Consider the following 12,324-nt stretch of genomic DNA (forward strand, 5'->3'; position numbering starts at 1 on the left):
TAAGCCGAACTGAGACTCAGGTACCCTCCGTAACTGTCTCCGGCACCCTGACAACATGGGTTAAAAAAATCATAACTCGGCAATAACTCAGTAAATCTGTGTGCGAACCCACATAAAATGCTCCTGCACTCCGCTACACTGCTTACGTGTACCCATAAGTTACATCAGAACCCCGATTGAGTACACGTACCCCGAAATCCGACATGCAACGCCACCTGAAAGCTGAAAATCCTACGCGGAAGTGTACCTACACCTGCCTTCGGGTGGCGGATCGTATGAAGGATTTGCATGGCCATTTCCAAGTTGATCGAATATATGAATACGTCTCGTGCCACACAATAGTCTTTTGCAAGTTCTTCCACATTTTTGGTGTTCGGCCCCCTTCCCATTTCTCTGCACACCCACGCTCTGCAAAGAGGCTCACGCAAGACCCTCAAATGGCTCGCACAGATATGCCGAGCCAGTGCGAAATCCAGGCAAGTCCAGGGCAAGTTCGGGACATTCAGTTTCATAAATTAACGACGACGGATTTGCGCGCAGTTGCGCGTACAAGTACCCTATTTTCAGCATCCATGAATTGCCCATTAGGCTTTATGACTCAGGGATACAGTCAAAGGTGCAAATCTGAGATGCTCACAGAATCTCGTGATTTGCTCCATTGCAAATCTTTCTGAATTAGGCCACATGTGCTGTTTATCGTGCTTGGCCACCCTTAAAACCACTAGTATGCCGATTAGCCAACACACAGCGTGTCCAGCAAAACTAGCTGGAACGCACGAGATGAAATCTAAAATAAGTTACATTTGTCATTTCAGTAGACGCGCCTGCTAATGTTTTCATTCTGTCTGTGCGAATCTGCAGTCTTATCGGATTGCATTTTGCACTGCATTGCAGAGGGAGTCACGCGTTTTGCGTATCCCAGGAATGGGCGGGTTTTGTTAGCAATGACTGCTGCGCATGACTGAACATGGCGTCGCGCGAGTAGACCTGTTTGCATAAGCCACATCAGTCAAAATCTATGTACAAATATACACCAATGTATCGATTCCAGTGAGGCCTTGGCTAGTGTCACCTCTGCCTTAATCCCGCCCTGCCACTGGTGGTAAGCGTGTCAACAAGCGAGCCAACATCCTGATCTGAGATGTGATAATGTACAGCACTGGCACCTCCTAGGGTTCACCACACAGTGCCATTTCCAATTGCTATTGCGCGTAATGTAAACAAATGCCTTGGCACACTCTACTGTCGGTGGTGCTTTGGTAAATGGCAATGCCAACGTTGATGAACTCCCTTGGGGATTAAGATCGTTTACTTAAAAGATTACTGCCCATGTAATGTTAACCTTTTCATCCATTGGCAAGTACACATGGGTCAGCCGCAAAGCAACACTTTTGAGCCAAGGCACGGAGCAGGTGTTTACCTTGATAGGAGAAGCCGCTGGGCAACCAACGGAACGGGTATAAAACAGAGCTGTGGGTGTCTGCCAGTCACCCTACGGATGGCAGCCATGGCACCCCTGACGTTCTTTGCCGCAGTACTCCTAACTCTGGGGCGCAGTGGCGCCATTGCGGTTAATCAGACTTCCCCATGTAAGTATGTGTATTGTACCTTGTAATGGCATTGTTGGGTAGGAATGGGTGAGTAACGTTTGCTGATAACTCTTTATAGATGTATTTTATTTAATGTGATCTAGTTTTAACATAAAACGTTACACATATAAAAAATAATATTCGAAATTTGATTCGAATTCATAACATCATGTAAAAATACAATAACTCTTTATAGATTTCAAAATGTCAGAGACATGAGGTTGTGCGTTTGGATGGCACCAAATAGCCCAAGAGGAGCCCGCTTGTACTGTTGGTAGATGGACCTGCCAGCTGGAAGGGTTCAATGCCACCTCATTACAGACATAGGTGCGTACAGTACATGCTGGGCCTCCGAATGAGCATGGGATCTGCAAAAACATGTCATATTTTAAATACCTCCCATTTTAATTATTCGAGCCACGGGTGCAATAACATTGCCTAAGCCTGGCAGTATTTTCTAGTTATCCCATATCACAAAATCGCTTTATAAATCCAACTCATAACTCAGTGGTATCTTCAAAATAGGAGGTATTAAAAAATGTGAAGTACCACATGTGTTTCACCGTTAAAACCGTACTCATGCTCTGGCCAAGGTGGATTCTGCATGCAAACAACACACGAAGATGTTCACTGAGAGTTGAGAGCGCAGCACCAGTGGTGGCGGCAGAAGAGATATCCTTGAGAGCAGAGGGACCAGTGGTGGCGGCAGAAGAGATATATTTTGAGAGCAGAGAGACCAGTGTTGGCGGCAGAAGAGATATCTTTGAGAGCAGAGAGACCAGTGGTGGCGACAGAAGAGATATCCCTGAGAGCAGAGGGGCCAGTGGTGGCGGCAGAGGAGATATCCTTGAGAGCACAGGGACCAGTGGTGACGGCTGAAGAGATATCTTGAGAGCAGAAGGACCAGTGGTGGCAGCAGAAGAGATATCCTTGAGAGCAGAGGGACCAGTGGTGGTGGTGGAAGAGGTATCCTTGAGAGCAGAGGGATGGTGGCAGCAGAAGAGATATCCTTGAGAGCAGAGGGACCAGTGGTGGTGGCAGAAGAGATATCCTTGAGAGCAGAGGGACCAGTGGTGGCTGCAGAAGAGATATCCTTGAGAGCAGAAGGAAAGGGAAATAGAGGCGGTTGAGCACAACATGGAACGCAGGGAAATTACATAGGTACACATCTGGTGGTGCACAAGTGGAAGTGGTGTTGCATGCTCTCAACTAAGATGGAGTCCCTGCCCTAGCGGAATTCTGCTACACACGCACGTGCACATTTCACAGATTGCAGTATAAATTATTTGCTGAAAGTCTTCAGTTATGAATCCAAACTTTTTCACAAACATGTGTCTACAACTCTCAACTCACCTGAGCATCAATGTCTGTTCTTGCATTTCTCCTAGAATATTCGTTCATGCATGTTCCTCCTGATTTGTATTTTGCAATTTTACCAGCATGCTTGATTGCACACAGCCTTACTTCTAAAGGTGTGTTGACCAAAACGAGGAATGCACCATTTCCCTCGGCTTTCCCAAAAATTGAGCAGAAATGCTCCTGTAGACGCGGAGCATTTTCAGTGTTTCCAACGTAAGCAGACACGGGTCGAATGGCCCCCTAACATGCCAGAATGTGCATGAGCAATTAATTTGGAATCCCCAGTTCGCGGCATCTTCTAGTATTTACCATTGATCAAGAAGAGAGCACCCACAACTGCAGATGAGGAGACCACTTAGTGCCCAAGACTTGCAGATTGAGAAATCTACCCAACTTTCCAGGGCATCATCTTTGAGTCCGTTGATCCAAACAGTCATTTTAGTCCAGCCCTGAGGAAGACGACAAGATTGCCGAAACTAGCCAGTGCATAGATTAAAAAATGAGTCTGACTGTTAGCGCTGATCTCACACGAGCAAAACAATGACAATTATTATCTCTGCTAGTTGACTTGTTTTGAAATGTTCTTATGATATGCGAAGCACCACACACTTTACATTCTATGAAAGCACTGGCACTTGGCACCTTGGTTTAAGCTTCCTCATAATGTTTCAGTGGGGCGCTTTCCTTGCACTTTAATTTGATGCGCCGAAGCAGTTGCATGATGTAATTTACAAGCACTTTGCAGGACAATCAGAAGGTACAGCAACATTTTGCAAACATTGTTTTTATTTGAGTTTGGCCATTCGACCTGCTTGTTAATATCTATGCTGCGTTATCATTTCGAGTGCCTCCTTGAAAATTAGCATTATTGCATTGGGAAGATTGTCCAATATTTGTCTATACGCATATTTTTAAATGATTAAACTATAATAAGAAAAGCTTTTTTGGCAAATTCACATCGATGCGGCTGCATGTTATCTTGGGTAGACGCTAATGGGAAAGATTGTGGTTAAGAATGGCACCTTTGGAAAGGGTAAATCAAGTAGAAGAAATACCAGGCGAGAGAGAGAGAGAGTGTGTGTTTGTGTGTGTGTGAGTGTGTATGTGTGTGTGTGTGAGACAACATTAGTCAACAAAAAAGTAAGGGGCTTTGAGAGCCTCCAATGATCTGAGGCAGACCTTGAAAGCCCTGCTCAAGGGGTTCCACCCTCCTGCAGCCCTACTATGGCCAAGGCCCACGTGTCCCATCTTTCCTGCCCTGTTTTGTCATTCTACTAGTGAGATGTTGCTCCACCTTGCTGGCTCCTGCAGCACATGGAGTTCACTGATGTGGTATTCCCTGATTTTCCGGAGTCTTGCTCCAAAACACTTCTTACAACCCGCGCTCCCTTCTTCCTCTCTGATCTCAGCATCTCCTGTCAACTCCGGGCCTCCAGGGCCAGAATCCTGATGAGTTTCAGGATATCCCTCATTAATATTCATGACGAAAAATGTGCATACATCTAGAATCATTCCATGCACATTTTCTCATGAATATTAATTTGGGGTATCCTGGAAACTTGTCATGAATCCAACCCTCGAGGCCTGGAGTTGGACACCCCTGGGCCAGGGACTCCATTCCCGATCTCATCTCAGTGCTAGCCCCTTTCCCGTTTTACGATTGGCTGGCGCTGCTGTAATGGATACTCTCCAAATTGTCCCTGGCCTTGGTCGCCCACTTACCTGCCTTGCTGCCCCTCCCCTTCTACACTCTCTCCCCCGCTACCCCCTAGCTCTGTTACCATTGTCCGTAAAGACTGGAAGTCGCTCTTCGTCTTGGCTGATTGGCCCTGCTGCAGCTACACTGCCCCTCTCTGCTTCAACATAGAAGTTAACACCACATAGGACTCTCCACTTCCGCTTTCAACTCACGCTAGTAAACAGATCTACATTCTACGGTAAGTACACATAACCTCTCATTTGCTGCGACTCCCCCAAAGTCTCCAAAGTGTCCAAACCTTGTAATTATACCTGCTTTCTTCTCTCAAGAGTGTGCAACATACCAGTAATTGATATTTTGTATCTTTTCTACAACTACAATGGGAGATGTTGCAGTAAATCCATGTAATTACATGTGTTCTGTAACATGTACTCTTATAGAGCGCTCATTTTCCCATTAATAATCACTGAATTTCTAAACATGTATCAGGAGTCGCCAGTCTTTTAATGAACCTTCCGTCCGAATCCTTTCCAGTAAAGCTTGCCTGATTTTCCATCTAGCATAGCTAGACGCAACACCAGGGTAATTGTTGCTGTGCGATGTGCCCCTTCCCTGACTCCCCCCTCATCTCACTGAATTAACTTCCTTTGTTGATGGTAGAAGATTAGGAAGGAGAACATAGAGGCGATAGGGACTACTTTTGAGTAGGCTTCTATTGTCATTGCTCTGGCCAGTGTCATGTGTGAATCACAGCAGTAAATTACTGTGGCCACCTTCTATTTAGCATTTAGATGGTCTGGTATTTTATGGGATGGTATGGTATGGTGCGAGGGACATCCACCTTGGCAAAGCCTCACATCTCTGAGAAAGAAGCTCAGAAATGCCTCACGCAATTTTAGAATAGGAAACGGTCTTTAGTGAGGAGACAAAAAGATATTTAAACTTTGTGAAAAAATCCAGGTGGTTAGCTCTGAGGTGAAGGAAAGTTGGCTGAGAATTCCAGAACTTGAGTGCATGAACAGAGAATGTCCGACTGGCCAACTTTTCTGAATCTTGGAACAGAAGGAAGTCCAACGCATGGAGCACTCTGGCGGGAGAATAATGTTGAAATCTATTGCTAAAGATGGGTGGAGCAAGAAATAGGCCCGGGCACCTAAATAACGTGGCCCTCCAATCACCTTACAAAAATTGGCCACCAAACCATCATCCGCAAATCACATAAATTCACAGCTTTACAAAAAATGCTACTTATAGGGGGTTAAAGATGTTTGTTGCATGTCATGTGTTGTGTAAAAGCTTGAGAAAGTGAAAACATTCCTTTTGTTCTAATATTTATGCACAAGCCAAAACCGTTGGCTTTGCCAAGGCTTGTTTTAACAGGACTTCAGTGAAGTGCACGCATAGTGCTTATAAATCGAGTGGCTGAAGGCCGACCTGGTTAAAACATTTCTTATTACACCAGTAGCAACTCCAATTAAGTCATTAACTCTCATAATACTGCGTTGAAAAGAACTGGCAGGCACTTTGAGCATACACTTTGATGGTAAGGCTTGAAGAAGCTAGCTCAATGAGATCCCAGGAGGTTGTCTTTTGGGCGCGGAGGGTCAGGAAGTGGGTCGGATTGGTCATAAGGATTAGCATGGCCATGGGCAGTGTGGGTGGGTATATATATAACCAAACAAGAACTACAAGGTGTGTGTCCCTCCTCCCTTGTCATTTCTCCCCACATTGGGGGCCAACATCTGCCCCTGGGTGTCCCCTTGCCCTGTCTAGCTATACCTCTGCTAAAGCACCTCCCACATCGCTTTGCCCGTGCAGATTGTTTTTCAGTAAAGGCACTATGCACACAGGCAACTTTAGACAGATTAGATAAAGCCCTGAGGGGAGCTACTCAGGGGAGCTACTAAAATGTTGCCCGGACGTCAATGTTTTGTCTGAAGAAAGACCGTGCTAAGATACGAGTGGGGCCTTTAAAGACCACAGGGACGAACTACCTTGGAGTCGATGAGCAGATTCACCACGGGTGGGAGAAGGGATTCCTTTCCACAGAGGTGGGGCGGGTCAATGATCATGATATGATTGGTTATTTATAACGCGCTTGATACCCAGAGGTTTCTAAGTGCGGACCCGGGGATCGAACCTGTGTTGCTCCCTGTCGCCTTGCTTTCAAGGCGAGCACGTTGCCCCTGAGCTATCAACCCGAGATCAAATATATATTTGAGGGCTCGCCTTTCCCCCAAAGGGTGGATGTGGGTTGGGGGGGAGCCATTTTCCACATTGTCAGCGTGCCGCTACACACACAGGTAGTGTGCTCATTTCTTTGTACCTACCTGCTTGGTAGAGTATCGCCAGGGCTATCACGTGATGAATACTCTGTGTAGAGCTGGGCTGATCTACGCCGATAGGATGCCACTCGCAGGCAGGGCTTAACAGAGGGGGGCTGACTTTTCCTCAGCCCTTTGGGGTCCCAGTCTCCTGGTATAGTTGCAGGCGAGATAGAGCACGTGGCTGGTTCTGCCTCATTTACATGAGGGCATTTCAGTGCAAATAAGTGAATCCAGCGCTTGCCCTCTGCACATGCAGATTCGTTAGTATGTTGCCGCCTTCTTTCATACTAAACTGGAGGTCCTGAAGGGTAAATGTCAACATGCACCATTTGTGCAGGGACTGCAGTATTCCAAACCTGCTTAGAGCTGCACTGCACCCTGTGTCCCCAAAATATACAGGGGGCATAGTGGCTTGTGTGTGGTGGCCTAGCCTAAAATAATGGGGTTCAACAAGGTGCACCAGGAGGAGGTCGAAACAATCCCAAACCCCACTTAAGTGCGTTCAAGACCCAATGTGGGGGTGCATGCAGTGGTCGAAGTGTACGAAAAGAAGTAGTGGAACTATGTTCCCTGCTAGCCTGCCCCTGCTCCCCACAAACCCCATTGCCACAACCCTTCCCACACACAATACACCCCCCAAACACTTGCACCTGCTGTTTAAGGGAACGTTCAGTGCAGTGCAGTGCAGTGCAGTGCACTGAAAGTGAAGGTTTCAACTTCCTCCTACACTTTTATTTTAAAACAAACCGTTCAGGAACGGTTTCTTTTTAAAATAAAAGTATAGGAGCTGTACAAGGTCATTTTAAAAAGTATAGGAGCGCCGCTCCCGCTCACTTCGACCACTGGGTGCATGTACTTCTTGGAGTAGAGGATGAAAAGGGACTCTACTCCGCATCAACAATGTCTTTGCTAGAAACCCTTTCAGCCACAACAGCTCAGATCGCCATTATACTACTGCAGAGGCAGGGGTCAATGCGGCGTGGGCTGTGGACGGGGGTCTTATGCACCTTATGTGTCCAATAACTAGCATTTCAGTACTTCAGTCTATGGGCCTCATTACACGGAACGCGATAAGGGTTTACCGGTACCGGTAAAGGCACCGGTACCGGTAAACCCTTACCGCCTTACTACGAGGTCCCTTTGCGGGACCCGACCTCAACGGCTGGTTTTAACAGCCATTAAGGAACGGGCCCGCAAAGGGACCTTGGTGCTAATTACGGTACCGCAATTTGCAGTACCATAATTAGCTCCTTCCCCATTCCCATTGAGCCCTATGGGGGCAAAAATGGGAATGGGGAAGTTCCTTGGTTAATGGGGAATTACCACCCCCGGTCACGGTCACCTTGGAGTAGGGCGGTAATTCCGCCATCCACCAAGGCGGACACAGTAAAATACCAGCAGCAACCATGGCGCTAATAGCGCCATGGTTACCGCATACCATGTAATGAGGCCCTATGTCCGAAACTATTCTAGTAATGTGGGGCATTCCTTCTGGTATCATGTCTGTTTACGTTTGGAAGATTGTTGGTGAGCAATTAAAAATACATGCAATATACACATTTGTTGTATTTTTCCTGCATTTACCATTTGTTTTATTTTGTAACACATTTTACCCTCCTGGGCTTACTTAGGAGATACAATATTAGCTCCTTGAGGGTGTGTGTGTGTGTGTGTGTCAGCTCCAGTCGGGCCCCTCATTCTGCAATTGGTTGCAGGCAGGCAGCACCAGCAGAGAGTCCCACTGCTATGACATGTACATCTTATTTTGAGTTGGACGTGATTAATATGTATCCAAGTACACAGCACTCAGCACCACGAGCCCAGAGCACAGACATTTCACTTTCACAATAGTTTTGCGGTTGGAGACTTCAATAGGTGAAGTGGTGACCGTCTAGGCTATGTACATCAACGGTATTTATCTGGTTATCTGAATACATATTTGGTATGTTTGACACTCCCTCCACCTCTGCAAGTCAAACAGTGTGTGCAGAAGCAACTACTTGCTTCCCTGTTTGCACTGGAACACAAGGGGACATTTGCTTTCAATCTGACATGTTATCAAGCGAAAGACAAGCATTCCACAATTGTTTTCTTCCTTTTGTTCTGTACCGGCTTGTAACTGCTGAACCCATATGCATGCATTTGTATTGGCCGAGCCCCAAAACCTTCCCCCAAAATAATTAGCTCACAACTTGTGTCAAGTGTTGGCAATAAAAGGCCATAGGATTTTTATTGTACAGTTGTGGCTATGGCATAACAATAATCACAAGATAATAATAGTATCATACTTTTGGGCACCGGGTCCTGAGGTTACCCCCTCTGGCCCGTGCCGCCTTCTTGTGTCCCACGACTTGTTGTGGGCACCGTACAGTGAATTGTAGTTCTTGTTCTTCTCCCTTCTTTTGTAGGGTGGGAGGGTTCTGCGGTAAAGAAGCAAAAAGATTTGGAAGACACTGAGTAAACAGTGAACCTCCTGTTTGTTTGGGTCCCCGTTCAGGGTCCACAAACAGATTGTGTTTACTCGGAGCATGCTGCTCTCATTTATAAGACCCAGGGAAGCCCTGGGTCTTTGTTATGTAAGTGGTGGGGGCTGCTGTTGTCACAGCCCCCGGCCGGATAGCCGACTTGTCTGGCCGCCTGATGGGGGCAGGTCTTTGAACCTGGGCACTGTCTGACTGTTGGTTTCCTTATGTTGCTTAGCACCTTGCTGTTTGGAGGAAGGGTGAGGTGGTTGTTCACACCTCACCCTTCCTTGGCATTGTGTTGCAGAGACTGCGTGTCTCTGCAGCTGAGTGGGGGGGAGAGGAGCAGGCTGAGGAAACGGTGGGGGCTGCCCCTCTCCCAGGCTGCTGATGGTAACAGCAGTTACCCTGCCTCGCTTTGGGCGGCCCTGCAGCATTGCCCAGACTCAAAGTGAGAAGTGGGTGCTGATCCCGCCATCCCTCCTCCTGTCCCCGGCTTGTAAGTTGGCCCTGTGTGCGCAATCCAGGCTTTACAACAACACACCTAACTAGCAGGCATTGCAGCAAAGCCTTCGGACTAACAATTGACGAGCCGAGGACAGCAAGAACTGTTTACCTTTAAATACAAAGTTGTAGTTTTTGTCCTCGATCTCCATAGCCCACGGGATTAACCCCAAAGCAACCTCTAACTGTACAGCTCTTGATGCCAATGTTTATAGTTGTCCCCAAACTCGAGAAAAGGGGCAAGTGATCGCTTCCTGCTGAAGGTAGGGCCAGACTAGAGCAGCGGTCCGGTCCACCTGTGCCTCCCTGCTCTGAGTCCTGTTTTGTGTCTCCTGCGCTGCCTTGTGCTGGGGTGTGACCGTGTAAGTGACATGGCTGGCCCGCACCCAGACCCCGTCAGGCTCACACCACCATGCGCATGCCCCCGAGCCATCTCAGTCACAATCCCTCCACCTGCAACTTTCAGCAAACTACTTGATACTGACAAAGGTCACAACACGAGATGAAAGAGGCAGCGGCATAAGCTCAGCCTCAGGCCCTCAGTTTACACATGTCAGTCACGATCGGCTCACCCACTCACTGCACCACCAGCGCCCAGAACAATTTGTTACATTTGCAACTGGCAAATGCGATGTGTTACAATTCACAAGTGGAGACTAGGAGCGGGCCAGCTGCCTAGGCGGTCTCCTGAATGGCGCCACGCCGTCGCTGGCGGATGACTTGGGCCTGGCTCAGGGGCAGGCCAGCACGGCCTACTCTATTGTGATGTATTAATCAAAGAAAGGTAACACTTAGGTGTTACCATACTTTGATGAATGCATCCGCTGTGGCGTGCGCAAGCTGTCTGCTGTCCTGAACGGGCCACAGCCAGCAGCCCGCAGGCAAGCAATTAAAGCAAAGTAACTTATGTTACCTAAAGTAATGTAAATTACAAAAATATAATAACCCCAAAATCGGCCCCTGGCTGAATGCCTGATAGGCCCAGTCTGACCCTGGAGAAAAATTGTAATACTTTGGAACAAAGGTGGTGCCAGGAAAACAAGAGAAATTGGTGAGAGCGAGACTGAGGATTGTAAATATTAAATCATTATTTTTATTTCATTCTGATTTAGGTATAAAAAATAGAAATAGCTGAACATTTTTAAATCAGAATGAAATAAAAATAATGATTTAATATTTACAATCCTCAGTCTCGCTCTCACCAATTTCTCTTGTTTTCCTGGCACCACCTTTGTTCCATTATGTTGTTCTACCTCAAGGTGCCAGTGATTGATGAGGTTCCCACCCTTCTGGGTTTGTTGCGAAATTGTAATACGCCTTGTCTACAAGGCAGAGAACCTTAAACTGTGTACGTTGTTCAACTGGAAGACAATGTAATAAGTGCAATGTTGGGAAGCTGGGTGAGCTCTGAGACCCAAATGTAAAAGCTGCCTAGTGGCCACATTCTGGACCGCGTGCAATTTTGGAGGGTCACTTTAGGCAAGCCGAGGTAAATTGCATTGCAAATGTCCATTGTACTGGAATCAAAGGCATTAAACAATTGAATTCTGTGAGAAAATGTCAAAATAATCTAAACATCTCTTTAAAGAGCACAGCTGAAAAAAGCATTATCTTTGTAACATAGAAATATAATCTTTCATGCACAAAGAAGGGTCGAACCATACTTCTAAATTCCTTACATAATGAGCCAGAACTCGGTAGGAATCTAAACATCAAGGGCCCAAACGCATTCATTTATTTCAACTTTATTTTGGCTGTTCTGCCATAAAAGCCCAAGAACAAATTCCTAAAAGTGCTCTGTGGGCATTTACAGATGTTAATGTCACTGCATTGTGCCAAAATACCTAAGCTTCAGGCCCCACTTGCTAGACAATCCTGGCTACGCCGCTGTTGCTAGGATAAGGAAGTAAAGATACCGCATGAAAGTTGGATAGTTGGCTCGGATCCAAGAAAGGTTTTTCAGGTAAGGGAGTCACTGCTGCTCTCTTTAACTGATTCGGAACCACGCTGGATTCAAAGCAACTGTTTATCAGCAGGAAGAGATCAGAGACTACCAGTGTCCTTACATTCTTTAAAATCCTCGCCGAGCATGGATCACGTGGTGAACCAGACTAGTGGCGAGCTCCCATTACCTCCAACAAGGAGGCTGCAGAGACAGGGTGAAAGGAAGAGAAGAGGTTCACAGGTGTTCTCACTTTACCTAGAGAAGCAGAGGAAGCCAGATTAGTTACCTCAAGAACGAAGGCAGCCTGCTTGCTCTTCATCTTGGAGATTTTGGCCACGAAGAATTGGCCGGAATCATCGCAGAAGGTCTGCAATGGAGTGAATGATTTATGTATTGCTGTGGGAGATGGAAGTTCTCATCAAAATAAGGGATCCTGGTT

General features: G+C 46.7%; 1 protein-coding gene across 1 annotated transcript in view; it reads left to right on the forward strand.

Moving 5' to 3' along the window:
- The first annotated feature begins 1,242 nt into the window (after positions 1-1,242).
- The window catches only part of LOC138525801 (putative gastrointestinal growth factor xP4), an 89,758-nt gene continuing 78,676 nt past the window's right edge, over positions 1,243-12,324 (forward strand). The window contains exon 1 of the mRNA XM_069636015.1: positions 1,243-1,589. Coding sequence (XP_069492116.1) covers positions 1,367-1,589 — 223 coding nt within the window. The 5' untranslated portion in view covers positions 1,243-1,366. The remainder of the gene's footprint in view (positions 1,590-12,324) is intronic.

The sequence above is a fragment of the Ambystoma mexicanum genome, chromosome 7p (genome assembly GCF_040938575.1).
Source record: "Ambystoma mexicanum isolate Mex_15411 chromosome 7p, UKY_AmexF1_1, whole genome shotgun sequence".
Classification (NCBI taxonomy): Eukaryota; Metazoa; Chordata; class Amphibia; order Caudata; family Ambystomatidae; genus Ambystoma; species Ambystoma mexicanum.